Source organism: Numida meleagris, chromosome 19 (genome assembly GCF_002078875.1).
Source record: "Numida meleagris isolate 19003 breed g44 Domestic line chromosome 19, NumMel1.0, whole genome shotgun sequence".
NCBI lineage: Eukaryota > Metazoa > Chordata > Aves > Galliformes > Numididae > Numida > Numida meleagris.
In genome coordinates this window covers 6,631,429-6,650,045 of record NC_034427.1, presented here as the reverse complement: position 1 = coordinate 6,650,045, position 18,617 = coordinate 6,631,429, and the positions used below count along the sequence as shown (strand labels likewise).

General features: G+C 35.9%; 1 protein-coding gene across 9 annotated transcripts in view; it reads left to right on the top strand.

Moving 5' to 3' along the window:
* The window catches only part of SYCP2 (synaptonemal complex protein 2), a 30,092-nt gene continuing 11,489 nt past the window's right edge, over positions 15–18,617 (top strand). The window contains exons 1-27 of one of the 9 annotated variants that reach the window (XM_021416610.1): positions 15–2,938; positions 3,871–3,910; positions 4,446–4,586; positions 4,808–4,936; positions 5,276–5,380; positions 5,923–5,947; positions 6,931–7,016; positions 7,883–7,971; positions 8,399–8,433; positions 9,038–9,180; positions 9,259–9,311; positions 10,242–10,287; positions 10,494–10,589; positions 11,116–11,176; positions 11,682–11,830; positions 12,454–12,528; positions 12,831–12,980; positions 13,987–14,086; positions 15,330–15,448; positions 15,770–15,865; positions 15,989–16,061; positions 16,162–16,219; positions 16,812–16,948; positions 17,037–17,183; positions 17,283–17,395; positions 17,899–18,008; positions 18,559–18,595. In XM_021416610.1, the coding sequence (XP_021272285.1) occupies positions 3,887–3,910; positions 4,446–4,586; positions 4,808–4,936; positions 5,276–5,380; positions 5,923–5,947; positions 6,931–7,016; positions 7,883–7,971; positions 8,399–8,433; positions 9,038–9,180; positions 9,259–9,311; positions 10,242–10,287; positions 10,494–10,589; positions 11,116–11,176; positions 11,682–11,830; positions 12,454–12,528; positions 12,831–12,980; positions 13,987–14,086; positions 15,330–15,448; positions 15,770–15,865; positions 15,989–16,061; positions 16,162–16,219; positions 16,812–16,948; positions 17,037–17,183; positions 17,283–17,395; positions 17,899–18,008; positions 18,559–18,595 (2,397 nt within the window). In that variant the 5' untranslated portion in view covers positions 15–2,938; positions 3,871–3,886. The other 8 variants (XM_021416606.1, XM_021416605.1, XM_021416608.1 and 5 more) reach the window with 8 other exon arrangements.

Here is an 18,617-nt window from a genome sequence, read left to right as displayed (position 1 = left end):
AAGAGTTGCTGAAAATCACCAAACAGCACTTGAAAAGATTACAGTGATTAGTCTATACAGCTTCAAAAATGACTTTGCTGCTACTTCTCACATGGAATTTGCTGCCATTTCACCTCAGTTCTGTGCAATATTGCACCTCCAGGATTACGATCTAATGTTGGAAAAAGGCACGTTGTCAGTTACTCTGATATGATTCTAATATTGTTTCAAGGGAAAGGAAAGATGGTTCTCTTCTAAGCCCTTCCCAGAATTGTGCTAGACTGTTCTTAACTGATTCTAAGCTTCACGGTTATGTTATTTTTTCCTCTGTTTCTTTCTTCCATTCTCATTGCTACGTTTTCTCCTCTCAGACCACGTGCTTTGCACTCAGAAGTTTCTGGAAGATATATACATGGAGAGTAAAAGAGCGTCCATCTCTACAGTACCTGATTTGTCCTCTACATGAAAGCATCTCCCTCAGTGCCAAGAATTTAATTGATAGAGTTCAAGATGTGAATTATCTGTTGCCAGGTTTCTTCTAAAGCAAATCAGAGATGTTTAATTAGAAGACATCATTTAAAAAGGCATATTACCAGTTACTTTTTCATCAGGATTAATACCTTTAACATTGCAGTGCTAAAGTTGCCTGGGGGAAAAGGCGGCTACTGAGAATCACACTAAATACATGGAAATGTCTATATCATGCTAAGTTGTTTAAGAATTTCAGCGTCACTTTTTATTTTAAAGTACAGAGATTGTGTTATAAATAATGCATGCAGATGCACAAAGGAGTATGCTTTTAGAAATACGTGCTATCGTAATGTCTTTATGGCAATTCCTCTTTTCCTGTGCTACAGACATGGATCAGAACTCGCGCTGCCGCCTTCATCGTTGTCACTGCACTCACTAGAATAGAGTTTTAAACACCCCTGGAAACACTCTCAGAGCACAGACTGACCAGAGAGCAGCAAGGGATAGTGATCTTCACCACATCTCTTGAAAACAATGTGAATTTCCTTTAGCTTGTGCTTTGTGTGTTTGTGAGTGCAGGCACACGCACCAATGCCAAAATTTACGAGTATGTAAAGGGTGGATATTATAATTCCTTTTCTTCATCAGACATCTTGACATCTGAATATCCAGCAATATAAATATCAATAACATTTGTTGAGCTGATTTTCCAGTACTTGGACTTGACTTTTGCCGTGAATGCCCAGCGAAGAGATTTGTCTTACAGGCAGTGTTATTTTTAATACAAGTGTTATTTTTATATTTAGTCATAAATTAATAGTGTGTCTGAATTTATCCTATAAAAAATCCAGCTTCTTGTAATAGTCATATACTAACGGACCACTGTAAGCATAGCACTTAACTGATCTTATCATCAGTGCTCGATGCATTCAGTTGTGTGTACTTTTCAGCACTGTCTCATAAAGACACAGAATGGCAACTCTAAATGTTTATTCATTTGCCAGCATGGGTCTAATGTTAGTACCATCTTCTTTCCTGATTTGGCCTTCTCCTTATGATCTCAGATCTGCAACTATTTCAGCTGACACTTGATATTAAAACTGTTTGGCATAAATGCTCTGACCCATCTCAGTTCTACACACAACAGTACCTGTGCCAAATGTTGATTTTATTGGCTGCAATGTTTTCCAGGACCTCTAATTTTCCAAGACTCTCTTCTGAACTCACTTCAGCTTCCGTTTTCTTCATTTTTTTAAGTGTAGGTGCCATATACAATGCAGCGTAGCTGGCCCCACTGATCCCTTTGAAAGGAACCCTCTGCAGAAGGGTCAGTAAACTCAGTGAACTTTTACATTTTTTTAGCAATTATCTTGTGGCTTCAGCAAGGAAAGAAACATCTTTTCAAAAAGACCGGGGGGGATATAGGAATTGAAAAATATTTCCCCAAATGGCGTTGAAGCCTTCGCAGCTGTTTGTGCAGAGGAGAATCGATGGCTTTCATTGCTTGCTGCGGTCTGTGTAACGCAAAACTCCATGCAAATTCTGCTGCTGACCTTTCTCGTGCCAAACAAATGTGTTAAGTATCCCGAGAGAGAACGTGATGGCAGCTGATGCCGTGGTTAATGCCCGGCACCAGTCGCTGCGAGGAGCTCAGCCCCGCGCTGGCCGCGCTCCCATCTCACACCGCTTGTCGCTTGCCTGAATTGCAGTGACATCTGGCGGTACGTTCAGGACTTCCCGTACAGCTGTTCTGCTATTTATAGCACCCGTTTGCTTTCTTTCCTGTTTTAGAAAAACCAGTGGTATGAGTGTTTTATTGACACGCGGTGCGGGTTTGCCCGCTGTGAAGCGTGGTTGCTCCTCCGCGCGGTGACACGCGGGGCTCGGGCGGGGCCGGGTCTGTGGTGCTAACGGCCACCGCGGGTGTCGGTCACAGGGCTGCATTTCAGTTTCTAAATTGTGCTCTGACGGCAATGAAAATGTTTTTTGAATTCAGCGCTTCGGTGAATGACACCAGTTTTATCAAACTGCAACCAGCTGACTCGTCTGCATTACACCCTGACATCACTGCAGGTTAGAGGTGCAGAACGCTTTGTAACACGGGACGTGACCGTGCCCTACGGACGGCTCCCCTCGGAGGGCAATGCCATTCCCACACACAAGCCGCCCGCCGGCGGATTTTCTCACAGCTCGGCGCGCTCTGGCAGTCCGCAGCCAACGAACGCCGCTCGGCGGGAACTGCGCATGCTCACCACGCGCCAAGCCCCAGCGCGTCCGTGGGAGGCGCCGCCGGAACCGAGGTAGCTCGGGTTGGGCCCGAGGCAGGCGGAACAGTCGCAGGAAGAGGAACACGCCTCCCGCTTACATCTCCGACGACGATTGGCTGAACGGGGCCGAGCTCTCGGGCGGTGATTGGCTCGAAGTCAGTGGGTCTGGGTGTGATTGGCCGGCGGGAAGTGGCGGTTTATTTTCTCTCCCCAGCCGTGAGGTGAGGGCGGCCATGTTAGAAGCTTTGCTGCTACTAGGTGGCGCTGGGGCGCTTTCTTTACTCAGTAACGAAGCCCCGGGGCGATGCCTGTAACTGGGGTGTTTGGGTGGTGGAGGTGTCCCTCATCCATCGAGAAGGTGGCACCTGGAATGGGGGTTATATCTTATTCTCTGGCTAGACAGGTGGCAGGAGAATTGTGAGGTACTACTAGTAAAGACATCGGTGTGGGCAGTTCCATTCGTGTATTGGAAAATTTAAAAATAAATCTCCCTGTGTTTGTTATTTCTGTGTTACTGAGGAGTACAGAAATGGCCCTTGTGTGCTCCCAGTCGCTTCATATGCAGAAGTCATTCCCTATTTTTAATTGCTGTTTTCCTGTGTCTAGTTCCATGTGATTTCTGGAGTGGGGAGGCCAAGGTGCCGTGTGGTGCATCAGTAGAGACATGTTAACATAGAAAGCATGTTTTGTTATGGGTTAACTCTAATACAATTACTTCTGTCAGCTCTTGAGTTTTAAGCCAATGTTTTCAGGAAACTGTCATTTCAAGATCTTGCTGCTTGGTGCTAACAGGCATCTCAGCGATCACCGTTTTATGTATAATTAGGACTCTTCCCCCGTGCGCATTACTGCATCTTTCTTAAATGATCTCATGTACTGGTTTATAACGAGGCCTTTTTGTAGTCCTGCTGTTGACTTGTGTACCCTGAACAACCTGTGTTGGCAGTACAGCCTGCCATCTTACGTTCTTCCTAGTTCAGGTGTATTGGGAGTCCACTGCAGAACTTCTATTACAATTTTGCCAAAGCTGATCATTGGAACTGGTATTATATCGTAACTAATTAATTACACAATTTTTTTTGCAAAATCTGTTGGAAGTCTGTGTCAGTGAATCGTGTTTCGGTCCAATGATGATTGTTCCCTTCTCATGTAGCTGATGAATTGCCAAAATGGCAGCCAGGAGGGAGCTGCAGGTATGTGCCTATGGACTAGAATGTAATTACTAGCTTTAAGAGCCTCTTCTGGTATTTAACTAGAAGTAAAATTTGTAGTACAGCAAAAATGTGTTAGGAAGAAATTTTCCATTGCCATATGTTACTGCTAAGCAGCTGGTTAGAAAGCAAGAGGAACTGAAAGTTGCTATTGATACAAATAATTAATATGTATTTGATGTACCTGATGCAGTTGGGATAATACTTAAGATTGCAATGTTTAAATCTACCTTTAATCTAGCTTGAGAAAGAATAGAGAGGCAAAATAATAAAGGAAGCTATTAAATACGTTGATAGCTTTTAAAGTCACTGATGTGTAACTTAGAAATGCAATATATTAAGTGTAAAGGAGGGGGCAACAGCGCAATAAGTACCTGTGTAACTGCTTATTGGTAATATGAGGAAAGAAAAAAAGCATCCAGTTAAGGAAAACTGGCAGATCGTTAGAAAGTGAATAAATATTTGTGTGATTAATGTATTAGAAATGTATTACTGTATGCTTCTTTCATTCTAGCAGTTTGAAAAGTTAATTGATGAAGTTACAAGGAGAAAAGATTTTGAATTGTTAGAACAATACCTGGAACGAGAAGACTGTGAAAATATCTCTTACAAATGCAGCAAACAGTTTGTCAACAAGTTAGACAAGCTTCTATGTCAGGTGGTATCATTTACAACAGAATAATCTGTGCTCTCATTGTAATTGTCTGAAAAATATTTTTTTTCATTTGGCTTCGTTTGTACCAGCAATTGATTTGAAAAACTGAAATAAAATTTAAGAACGAAATCTCTCAAGTTTTTGAGAATACAAAGACGTGATTAATTAAATGTAAGATCTTCTGAAAGTATACGCTAAAGCTGATGTTACAATGTTGCTTTCAGGAACTTGACAAACAAGAAATCAAAAGCGTTTCAACTTTACTAAATTCTCTTTGGAAGTGTGGGGAAAAAATCAGCATAGCAGGCGAAAATGGACTCCCAGCAATGATAAAATGTGGTCTTATTGGAAAGATAAGTATACCCACAAAGCATATGGGAAAAATATTAATGAAGCATATGTGAGTGATGCTTCAGCACTGAACAACTTAGTATTCAGTTTGGTCTTTGCTGTTTGAGTTAAGCATTTCTTACAGTTTCACAACAAACATTACTCCAATTGAAGTGTTTAAGCTTAGACAACCAGGTTCTTACAGCGTGAGTTCATTTGCACTGAAATGTGCTCAGGAAACTGGTAATGTTTTTTTGCTTTTATTTTAATCTTTGTGTAGTCTGTGTAGCTTTTCTTAAGTATAATACAAATTTGTTCTTTTTCGTGCTTTTAACATAATTTGCTTTTATTTTTTCCCTTACATGATTAATTGGTATGAAAAGGTAAAAGGAATTTTGATTCTCAGAGGAAATGAAAAGAACAAAATTGTTACAGGTCTGGCTGAAGATTTCTTCAACTTATTGCTGGTAAAAATATGTTGATAATAAAATATATTGTTTGTGAGAACAGTTGTTAGGAGTTTGGCAACAAAAAGGCTTTCAAGCATTTTTCTATTTAGTATCCCTCTAATGCTGATGTTACAGTGATTTCTGAAACAGATTACAAATCTCTTTGGATAACCAGTTTGCCTATATTCATACTTATTCACATCATTTTAAAAAAAGCTTTTAGTGAACAGAAAAGTTACATCTCTGGTTTAATTTTTATTGTCTAAGTTAGTGCTATGCTAATCCCTAATCCAAGGACCCATAGTTTATAAGATCTGGCAGTTTTTAATAAAAATGTCTACCAAAAAAAAAAAAAAAAGCTTTAATAGAGAAAGTAATTTCAATACATTTACTAAAATATTTGAGGATACCAGAATTAATATTAGAAAATGTCTCCTGTGTTCCTCATTAAGGATGAAATGATTGTAAAGTCTTAAATGCTTTTTGTTTGCCTGCTTTAGGTCCATGTTATCTGAATTTTATGCTGTAGTACTTACAGTGCCTTTTTCTTTTAACTGTAGGTTGTATATGACAGCAGACCTGAAGGTGAGCTTAAAGGAAGAGTACTCTAGATATTACAGTTAAAATACCTCTTTCAGAGCACTTCAAATGTTATCTATGTTAAAATAACTATTTGTGGAACCATTTAAACACAAGGTGGTTCTGAGAGGAGTTCTTTGTGAATAATGAAGGTAGTACAAAGCTTTGCGATTAATGTAAATATACAGACAGGTCTGTGGGCTGCAGCCAGTAAACAACGAGGCCTTGTCCTCAAGGGGGCTGTGCTGCGCACGTTTCTTGTGCATGTGAGAAAGACAGCTTGAATGTGAATTGCATTTTTTTATGTGAAAAAAGCCTGAATGACAGTTGTGAACTTTTATTGTTTAACGTTTCTCTATTGACAGACTCTCTTTGTAACTTGACAGTATCAGTAATAAAAAAGCAGGAAAGTTTCTTCTCTCCTTCAGTGATGGCAACTAAGCAGAGGTTTTCTTAAAGAGGACAGTGCTGCCACAGCTCCACGTAGCACAGCAGTCCTCCTCTTTGGATGGTTATCATGAATATCACACTCTTCTTACCTTTTACTAAAGTAGCAAGAGTGGTAGAAAGTAATTACAGAGTATTTTGCTGTCACAGTCAAGATGTCAAAGGGCCCATTTTCCTTGGCTTTGGGAAGACGTAATCACAGAGCTCTCAGAAGTGACGTGTGCAATTGATCTGAATATATTTTAAAAATTAATGATCTTCCTGCTCAGGGGATTTCCACAGTTAGAATGTGGTACACAGGAATAGAAACGTAAAGATTTTTATGATATTTACTACCAATGGAAGTCCTATTCTGTACTGCATCTTGACTATGAGGTTTAAGATTCTTATTTTTAAATACCAGTAATCCTGTATGGAAAAAAGGACATACTGTATTTTATTTCTAAACTAATGTTATGTTTACACCTGAAAATAAAAATCTTTTTACAAATGCTGGAATTTTTGCTAGTTTTTAATCTATTTTTTTTTTCTCTGCTTATTAGGTAAGATGGAAATGCTAGAAAACTTTGTTCTGAGAACATGTACCATCATTACTGATGTAAGAATTAGCATTTATGTCCAGCAAGAGGTAAGCACTTCTTTTTTCTAAGCAGCAGTTTTTTGATTAGTGTTTAAACAGACTTTGCAAAGATAGTAATTTAACTGTACAAGTGCCACCAAAAAGTAATATTGTGGTGTAGTAGTATCAGAAGGACAATTTAATATTTCTCTGGGGACGCTTGTTGGCATTTGTGCTACTAACTTAATTTTTGCTTTGGACAGTAAATTGCAAAGTGGTGGTGGGATGATTCTGTTGAGAGAGCTGTATAAAGGCATAGGAAATAAAATGCTCTATTACAGGTGCTAGAAATTCTTTAGATCTTTGTAGGAAACTTGTATACCTTCTAGTATACTCCAAATTTTTCCTATTTAATTTACTAACATGTTTTCAAGGTTTTCCTTCCTCTTCAAAGAAAAGTAAAGAGTTTGGGGTTTTATGTTTGTTTGTTTTGTTTTGTTTTTTTATTGTTTCTATTTGTTTGTTTGTTTTGTTGGGCCTTTTTTTCCCTCAGTAGTCTTCTCTAAAGGCTACATCTCCAAAGCAAGGGTGTTTCCATGCAAACTTGAGGTGCAATTTAGCCTAGCAGTCAGCTCCAGACAGCACTCTCACTCTGAAGGCTTTTTCTTCTAATATCGTCACCTGCGAATAAGAAACATAACCCTTAAACAACTGATACATTAAAGCTAATGTAATTTATTGAAGTTAAGACAATTATGTTAAGATAGATGGTGTTTAAGATCAAACAATTATTTTCTTGTTTTTCAATTACTTAAGCATGTTAATTTCATCAGTGGTACAGAATATATTACATAGGTCCAGAATACAGGTACAGAATAACGTAAACTTTAGTAACTTCCTTTATATTTAATCCTAATCCTTTTTTTCCCACTCAGGTAGTAAGAAAACTTAACTTAATGCTTGACAGCATGCCTCGAGATGCCAGGAAAAAAATATTTTCTACAAAGGAAATGTTGCTTGCCATGTAAATAATCTTCAATATTGTTTTTATATCATTAAATCATTTGTCTTTCTGTACATTTTCTTACTAAGACTTTTTATAATGCATGAAGATTAGTCCATGTTTAACTCATTTATGCATTTTGCATTTGCTGTTATGCTGCATGTGGTAGTGTCAGTATTCTCATAGGTTATTCTCCCTTACAAGCACAAATCTGCCTCTAACTCAATCTGAGTTAGGCTTTATTTAATCCTTGTTGTCTTTAAACAATTACATTCATGGTTAAGTATAAGACTGTATGTTCTTTACAGATGACAGACCTACCCCTCTGGAGTCTTAATAGTTCAGCTGAATCAGCGTTTCATCTCATATATTGAGAAGTTATAATTAAGTAAACTTCTGTGCTTTGTTTTGCTGTCATAATTTGATGAAACATTGCTTACTTTTTCAGGAGTGACATGGGTAGGAGAATTTTGGATGCTGGAGGTGAGCATGGCTAACAAACATTTTAGTATTGATATTAAAAATTACATAGAGACCCATTAAAAACCCAGAGAATACCTTAGAAGCTGCAGAATGTTGAAGTTAGAGCCCTCTGAAGAATAACAATATTGCAAGAATATTCCTTCTCCAAACTGGAATGTTTCAGATGTATGCAGAATCAGGCTACCTTTGTGAAGTTTTCAGTCCTCTTCTCTTGCAAGTGAATTTTAAAACAGCAGAAGATCAGGAAGTAGTAAGGCTGAGGACAGTGAACCATTAGGCACATTTACTAGTACTCTAACTTTTGTCAAGGATCACTTTGGTTTCTGTCTGATTCAAGCAGAAGTTGAGAATTTGTTATCTTTGCTTATATATGTAGCATTGCTTTGACATTCCTTGAGAGTTTGGTTGAAGTCTCATTTTGAAATGTCAGTTGTTCAGTCATCCTTATTCCCTTAATTCTGTATATCCTTTATGGATTACATGCTTGGGTATAATGTGATAGGCAACATGAAAAGTTCAACACTGCTAATACTAGATAATTATTTTTTTTCAAATCAGTAGTATTCTTAAAACTACTATTCCTGTAAAATGTATTGTGCTGTAGACTATGACCTGCAAGTAGCCATCACAGAAGCTTTATGCAGAATGATACCAGAGAAACAAAGAAGAGAACTGGCATGCCAGTGGTTTTCCATGGAGTTTGTGTCCAATGCGTTTAAAGGAATTAAAGATTCTGAGTTTGAAACAGTAAGTCATATTAAAAATATTTCCATCGCGATAGATTTTTATTTTGTACTTAAAAGAGAAATTTCTCTGTTTTAATAGGATTGCAGAAAATTTCTTAACCAGGTGAATGGCATGCTTGGAGAAAAAAGAAGGTGAAACTTTTTTCTTTTTTTTTTTTTTTAAAGCTAGTAAGTTTTTGACACAGAAGCTGCTTTTGGTGAACTGAATAAAATAATACAAGCAAATAAGATTAATCTTGCTGTGGTGCAAAGTCAAGGAACTCTGCAGAATTCAGATTTTTAAAAACATTAAATAATAAAGAAGCACTGTCTTTTGGCACATTACCACAGATATTATCTTTTCTATCGAGATGTTAACTTTATGTAATTCCTATACTTGGGGAAAAAAAAAACAAATATAACAAATTGAAGAAACTAGTCTCTAAATAGAGGACGTTCATTTGAAAAGATTCTTAAACAATAAAAAACCTATGCTATGCTTCCTTTAATAACTGTTTTTTAAGAAGTTATTTTTAGCATTGTTTAGTTTTGTTGCAAATCCTGAGATACTCATTAATTCAATAAACGTATCCTCTAATAACAGCTAGCAATCTATTGATATGTATATTCCTTTGATTTGGGATGTTTACACTGAGCTAAAGATAAATGAAGATATCTGTTAGAGAAATAGAACACTTAAAAAAAGGAGAAAATACAAGCTCTTTTCTTCCTATCTATATGTATGTTTTATATGTCATGATGACACCAAAGATACTGTCTCGTATGTCCCTGTAGCAGCTCCATATTCAGTTTGAATACCTATTAGAACACTATTCCTAAAATATCAGCAAATAATTTCGAAGAGTGTACACAGAAAGGAGATCTGACACCACTCTTTGCTCGTGAGGATTCACGTTCTCTCTTTTGGGCAAGAAATGTCAGGAAGCCACTGTTCTTTTCAGTCGTGCAATCCCGTAGTCTCTAAAGCACATCAATTTTGTGCTGAAAACAATGCAGTCGCTATGCTCAGATATGCAAAATTTGCAGTGTTTCAGTCTTTGACAAAATATCCTTTTCTTACAGGGTTTTTACGTATCCGTGTTTATCGGCAGCTCTTGATAACTATGAGGTAAATTGCAGGCTTAATCATATATCCACCGATTTTTATTTGTGCAGGTGAGGTATTTATTTGCCTTTTAGTTCAGTAAATAAGGTTTAAATAAGATTGAAGAATCAGAAGAATTTGAAGTTTGTCACCCAGTAACACAAAGCCTAATAGCTGGTATAAACCATCAGTCTCAGCTGTCGTTCTTCTATCTTAATTTTTCTTTTCAGCTACAGCTACCATTGGATGAAAATCTTGAAGAATTTTGGATTGATTTCAATGTTGGTAGTAGAAGTATATCTTTCTACGTGGCAGCAGATACTGCAGTAAGCTAGGTTTTGTCTGTCATATCGATTCTTCTGAGGAAGCAGATGCATGCTTTTTCAAGTGTATAAAATATGTTATATATGCAGCTACAATGCGGAGACAAAAAAAATAGAGATTTGGTGCAGAAATAGGCAAACGTTGCTAGTAGAAATTGGTGTCGTTATTCTTATGTAGATCAAAGAATTTCAGAGTAATGACTTTCTGATGAGTGATGACCAGAGTGATGACTTTTCTGATGATGTTTGTGAGCAGTTCAATTGCACATGTGAACAAGAAACCATTTACAAAATTGGAATCACAGAATTACCTGGAAGCTGTAGTATTTGTAGATAACTCGACTGTTCAGATGAGTATTTCTACCAAAGCTCTTCAGAGATGTTTTCAGTTATAAATGAATATGTTCATTGTAACAGAGGCTGTAGACAGCTGAAAAATTGTTTTCACTGGATAGATTTCTAATCAATATACTTAATTTACCTCTAATACTATATTTATCTTTTCAAAATTGTGCATTTTTCACATAAGGATCAGCAATGGGAAACAGTCATTATACCAGAGGAAGAGGTAGACCTATACAACCTTGAAGGTATTGGCAGTCAGGAATCTGATGTTTTGTTATGCCCTAATGTGGATTTTCAAACTGATCAAAGCAAAGTTCTCATCCAAAACAGTATAGGTGCATTTTTTATAAAACTGCACTGCAGTCATATTGGTTGTTTAGGCATGCAGGTGCAATTTAACTTAAATAATTTTAAAGTAATATCTTACATTTATTTCAATGCAAAATAAAGCATCAGACGGTGACTTTTAATAATCTTCCTTTCAAATATCTTAGAATAGTTTTGTAAAAACCTACAATTTGTCTGCAGCTATGATAGGTAACCTTCAGAGAAAATGCTACTGGTTAATATCTAAATATTTTTACATTATTGAATCTTAAATTACTCCAGTAATAAAGTAGAATAAGTAGAATGAATTAAATAAAATGTGCATTTCAATTTCAAAACAATTGTCAAGTATTTACAAATGCTATATAAAATAAGCTATTTAATTCTAATGAAAAAAACTTCTGCATTTTTGCTTTTGTCCAGAGAAAGAGGCAAAGAAATTATTAACAATAGATCTTAAAAGCCCAGTGAATGTGGGTAATCAAGAAGGAGATAAATTTTTTTTATATTTTGATTCTATGTTGGAAATCGAAGATGTAGTCAGAAAGATTTATGGATTAAATAAATGCAAGGTAAGATTCAAACACCTTTCCTATGTTTTTGTTTCAATTCAAAATGAATGCCTTATTGCCATATGTTATTTTAACTGATTATTTTATTGATATCTTTTTATAGAGCTTCTTATTAACATTACGACTAAAGAATGTTGATTATTCCATAACATGTTATCTTCAGTGAAGTTCTGTAATAATTTTAAAAATAATGGTTACAAAAATGGACAAGCTGCAAAGGGATCACCTTTTTCTTTCTTATATATCATTAACATCATTTTGCGTATATGACTTTATAGTAACCTGGGAAATTGATGCTTAAAAATACAGCAGTCTATCAGAATGACTCATTCCGTTCAGTTTGCAGTACACTTACCCCTCTGAAGGATTGACTCAGTCAAAAATTGTTCGCCAGACATATGTGACTTCTTTAGTGCTTGGTGCAAACTGCTTTGCCCTGAACTCTTCCTGATTAAGGGACTCAGGAGGAATGGAACAGCTGTGAACTTGCAGACTGTATTTTCCTCTCTAACCTATCTAATTTCAGACACTTCAGATCTCTGACTTAAATATATTCTTTTTTGTTTCAAAAGAAGTGAGCAAAGTGATTTTTTTTTTTACTTAGACTGTTACTCCCTTTGTAGGAATTTAGTAAGAAGCAGTCTATGTCAGTTGCCAAAACAACTGTGCATATCGTCTTTGATGAAAGTGGATCACAGGTATGCTGAAATCGTTGTCTTCTTGCTTTATTTAATGGTTAGTCCGATGATTATCTAACTAATGATCACTGCCTGTAAAAACAAGGATGTTTTAAATGGCAGTGAACAAAGATAACTCTAAAACTTACATACTCGTGGTTTATATACTTATAGTTACTCAGTGTTGATCTGAATGTGTGCATGTTTGTATGTACAAATATAAAATGTTTCAGTATTTTGAATTTGTGTATATATTAGTTTATGTATATATAGAATTTTAATAATTTCTATATATGTGTGTGTTCACACACATGCATTTATAGGTTCTGGTACCAGAAAGTCAGTTGTCACCATGTTTGGATGAAAAATATGAAGCTGGCAAATTCAGTAAGTGCAAAACACAGCAACTTCCTGGAAGTCAGAGGTCTTCGAATAAAAACAACCAAGATAAATGCACAAGTGGTTCCTCCAAGGTAAGCTGGAGTATCAAAGCAGAAAAGAGTGCATCAAAAGTACAGTTAAATTTAAATGTTTATTAAACTTTAGTAATTTAAAATCTCCTCTTTCAAAATTGGAATATAATCCAGATTTTGATATTCTTATGACTTTACAGTATGCTATGTAAATCCTTCTTTGAAAAAGTTTGTCAAAATTTATTGTTACAGTATCAAAATGCAAAACAAAAAATAATGCTTGCATACTTTAATAGACCATTGTCCTGAGAGAATTCTAATTAGATAGAAATGATTTAAAGGCGTGTTTAGATACCTTACGATATGCAGAAGTTCTGGAGACTTATTAATTATTAGCTATAGTAATAGCTGTAAGTTAGAGACAAGTCCTTGGATGCATCCTGCATCTTGATTAACCAAACCACAATTTGTTGGGACTGCTGCTTATTCTCTGCTTAAACTGGGAGGAGCAGAATTTTGAAGCCTTTTGCCACATAATCACTCTACAGTTGTGAAATTATAAATGCATTATAGTTCTACTAGAGTTAACAGTAGAACAGATATCACTGGGATAGGAGAAAAACATGAAGTGATGTCATTTCTTCATCATGCAGTAGTCATGCAGTGCATGTCTTGCTAGGAGTTGTTTTCAGTAAACCTGTTCCTGGATTTCTGCTGGATAATAACGTATCTTATGGCTTTGTGGAAACTCCTGAAAGCAATCTTGGTTCCTTTAATCATTAACAAGGGATGGAATTTGACCTTGTTGTATTGAGTTAAATTAGAAGATAATAATGCTGCTCTCTCTGGATGTTAAAATCCAGAGTTAAATAATCCAAGTGTTACGGGGAACTTTCGCATGATAAGAATTGCATAAAAATCAGTTGTTACATTGACGAGTGTAGCAAGAGCAGCTGATGTTTCAATAACAAAGTGTTAAAAGACTCTTGGAAATAGGTTTCTAAAATCTTGTGCTGTCATCCTTAAGTCTGTGTATAATGGTCAAGTGTTTTTCTGTTGCCTCAAGATAACCACATCTTGTAAAAGGAAAGTGTCGGAAGCATCAGTGCTTATTCCTGCAACTGCAAGATTTCCCACACGGAGTCCACTGGTATTTCTTAGTACATGTAAGTTTACAAGTACTTTCAGGGTAGAAATAAGCTATAAGTGGTCTTTGAAGTGGCTAATTGAGAATAATGTAGTACAGGAATGAACTGTGATCCATTGCAGGGCTAGAAAGGAATAATCTAGACTTCGTAAAATCTCTCCTGCAGGTGATTTAAGCTTGAAATTTTTAAAGTAGGCCACCTACTATACTGTTCCATAGACATGATGCAGACAGAATAGCATTCCAAACAGCTGAAAGCTACCAATTGCTATTATTACACTGACAGTAAGTTGTTTGTGCTCGAGCAAGCTAAGTCATCTTGTGAGGTGAGGTAGTAAACAATAGATTAGAAGAACTGAAGCATAGGTGGTCTTTCATTTCTTTCCTCGTAACTGCCAGTCACTCTTGGTTTAAAGAGTTCTTGGCAGTAAATGCTTTTCACAGTGGGAAATCAGATTTCTCCCATGTGTCCATCCACCACCTGCATTTTACTGGAATGTTTTAGAGAAAACAATTTGCAAGCATGTGTCGTTCATTGTGACAGTTTTGCAGAAACTGGTTCTTTGGTTGTTGATTATGTTTCTAGTGAATAAGGTGGAATCAACTGCAGATTTGAATGGCAGGTCTGGAGCTACAGATGCTTACTTCAAAAGCTGTTTCTTATTACAAAGAAGAGACTTTTATTCCTAACAAATAAGAGTCATCGTTTCTTCCTACCAGTGCTACTGTAATACACTTAGCACTCTCTAAAAGAAGTGATTTGTAAGTCCAGTAGAGGCTGGAGATAAAATTAGTGGCCAAGCAGCGTGACTCATTTTCTGTTGTTAATGGTTTCAAATGCATCAATATCCTTACCTATGTACATCCCTGTATCTTGCAAATAAATAGTAACAGTCTAGAAATTGAAGCGTTTTCAAATTAGGGTGGAACAAGACTAAGATAAATTCAGAGTATTTTTTATTTGGAACTTAACTACACTATCTATTCCAGCAAAATGTGTTTTACTGTAAAATATTTACATTGATGACCAAATATTTTCTTCCAGAGCATGGATGTAAAACATTGCTTCCCTCCAGACATCCGCCATATATTGGCTTGTTAACCTCTGTGTAACTTAATTGAAATCAGTACAATTATTAAAGATTCATACTGAGTTTATGTAAATACCAGTCACTCTTATAAAGTTTATGGAATAAAAGAGACCATGGGCAATGCTCTTCATATTGTTCTAGAATTCTAACACATCTCTCATTTGCTTTCAGCCACTCCTTCTAAAGGACGATTTAAGTTACCTTTGCAAATGATGAGCTCTGTGGAAAGGTCTAACAGTAATGCAGTAAATGAGACCGGAACTAAAAATTTATATCAGGAACTTACTGAAGTATGTATGTCATCTGTAGCTAAGACTTTTACTCAGAATAACATTAATTCGTATTCTACTTCGTTCCTAATTTGTGCCTGGGAGAGCTAGAGTTTTGCAATCACTAAATGACTTACAGAAAATAGAGTGGTTCTTGGGTCAGATTCAGGTCAAATCCCTGATTACAGGATTCTGAAGCATTTTTTAATATATCCATGCTTCAGAAAAAGACTTCTTTATATTGGATGTATTGTTTTAGAATATTTCAAGTGTTACTTAGTAGTAAAATTTGTTTTGTTTTTATGAATTGTAATGGTCGTTGTTATTTATTGTACTTTCTAGAATGGGCAAAGATGTACACCAGATAATCAGTTTTGTGAATCAGAGCAGAATACCAGGAAGTCAAAAATCAGAGGAGAGGCAGAACTACCAGAAAAGGTATTGGAATCAGTGCTTCAGTGAAAAGAAGTAATAATTAAATTCAAGAAGAGATAAATTTGAGATGCCTTTTTGTTTGTAATTTTATGTAACTATTTTATTTTGCATGTTGTTCTGCTGTAGGGAGCATGTTCTGAAGAAGTTTTCAAATTTTTACCAGAGGGAGAAAATGGAGCCACTGGAAAGCAAACTTTAGGCAAGTAATTTTACAAGTGTTAGTTGTCCTTATTTTATTTTTTTAATCTTGTACACTTCTTTTGTAATAATGATTGATAACAAATTAATATCTCATTTAGATGATGCATTAGATATCGTTCCTGATTCGCAGCGAGCAGGGAGGAGCAACAAACATCTGTGAGTACTGAGAAAGAATATCACGTCACTGCTGGTTTGTGACTTAGTGACTAGTTCATGAAAAGGTTCATCTGTTGTCTTTAACTTTTTAATTAAAGTCTTCGGTTATTTTGAAAATAGTTCTCATTAACACGATCAGAGTAGTAGTTTAATGTTCAGTGTTAATAAGGAGAATAATTCTTTCCGTTTACAACAGAAAGTACAAGAAAAATGACATGGGCTTACATGTAGTGAACTGTGCCATAAAAGGTACTAAACACTGCTAGAGTTTAGAAACACTACACTTTAGTGTGTAATCTAGTCGTAACTCCTGTAGACATACCACAGTGTTATCTGGTTCAGTTTTAGTGATGGCCATAGGATATTGAAATTACCTCTTTGAAATTGCCTTTACATATATATTATTTGTGAAGTTTTGTCATTTTGCAAAGCATTGATTAATTGAACAATAGTAGCAGGCTTATGTACCAGTGTAAAATGCATTGATAATGGATAAGCTGCCTCTGTTTCCCTGCGCTGTGATGCGTGTTTATTGTAGTTCAGCCTCACTTCCTGCAATTCACTGATAACATGATGGTATTGATTTTATTAGACTGCCTGGTCATTTGGAAAGTTCTGCTGATAAAAAAAGAACGTGGAAAAAAAGAGCATGTTCTGTCCCTGAGAAGAATATAACAACTGGTGACAGGCAAAAGCTAAATCTGTCATCGGGACAAGCATCCCATACAGGTTATGTTCATACTTTCTTAAGTGTTAGTTTAAGAACAATGTTTTGGATGAGACTTTAACCTATAGTTGTGCTTTCTTTCTCTATTAGCTCCTGTTCTTAGTGAAAGAACTATGAAACAGAAAGCTTTTAGTTCAATTTTTGGAAGTGACTCTCCAGATAAACAAAGAAATAAAAGAAAACCGCAAAGAAATGGAATTGAAATCACAAGGGAAGAAAACAGTAAAATACTGAATGGTCAGTCCAAGTGTATTAATAATTTGGAACAGAAGCAGTTAAATACAGAATAGAAAAATATTTCAACTGCTGCTGAAACATTTAAAATATGTCTTGCAGATAAAGTGTCAGAAACATCTTTGCGTTCTGATTCTACAAAATACAGCAACACTAAAGAGGAAGCTGGTGTTCTCTCAAGAAAAGAGACTGCAGATCATGAACAGTCAAAGATGGTGAGAGTTTCTTTCCTTCGCTTCTTCAACTTGTAATTAAGGGAATTGTTGCACTTCCAGTATTTCAAAGTGTATTATACTTTCATTTACCTGCAAATTTATTTTTGCATTGATTTTTCAAATAATACAGAGTGAATTAAATAATGTCAGGTGAACAGTTTACTTTTTCAGCATGACCTGTTTAACATCACCTTAGTCTGAATATTTTTTTTAATTGTCCTTTTTATTAATAATTCTTAAATATGCACTGCCTTGTACTCCTCATACACATAAGTGTTATAGTATGCTAAAACAAAACGTTTGAAACAAAATGTCTGCCAGACTCATGTCTTATTGCTCACTTGTGTGGGCAATATAAGGAAAATGATTTTCAAATGGATGTGATTTAGTACATCTAGAAGACTGTTTAATTAAGTTTAGATGATAGGAACCTGTAGCTCTGTTTCAGCTTTTCCTTTCTGCTGAATGGGTTCAAAGTTGAGTATTAAACTCTATTTTTTCAGAAAATTAAATCTAAAGAAATCACAGATGCAACAAAATCCCTAATTAGTAAAATCAGTGACAGATATAAAGATGAGAAGAACAAAACAAGAGACTCCTTGGTTTTCAACAGGTATGAAGTAAACAGTTTACTTACATTCTTGTGCACAGCGTTATATCTGCAGTCTACTCCACTATGTACAGTTCTTGCACATCTGGCTTTTATATGTCTTGTTCACTTCTGATAAACCATGTTGAAGGAGGGAATTGGTTGCAGTAATAGAAATAAGGCAGGTGGAGATTCCATTCAGTGTTCTTTCACTCGTTTGTTCACAGAACTTTCTCTGGAGCAAATTTAGCTGGGACAGTTAATAGGTGTCTGTCCAGGGTTCAAAACTTCAATGTTCTGATGATCCTAGTTCTCCTCTCCTGAAATAATTGCCTGTTAGATGTGCAGAACCTGTAGTATAGCTGTCTGATCTGGATTTTTCTACAGCACAAATGAAATGAGTGGGACCTAATTTCTTTATAGCCACTTGTTTTTGTATTTAAATGCCTGAACACCTTTAAATTGGTTGTGTTATGTGAGGCTTTTATTTGTATAAACACTACTTTAATGTATGCTTTCCAGCTAGCTTTTAACAAGACATATTGTTTCTTTGTTTTGTGTTTTGTTTTTTTAGACCATGTTCAAATAAATCCTGTTTCGGTGTCAATAAGGTAACTTAAGTTTCCGCTTTTC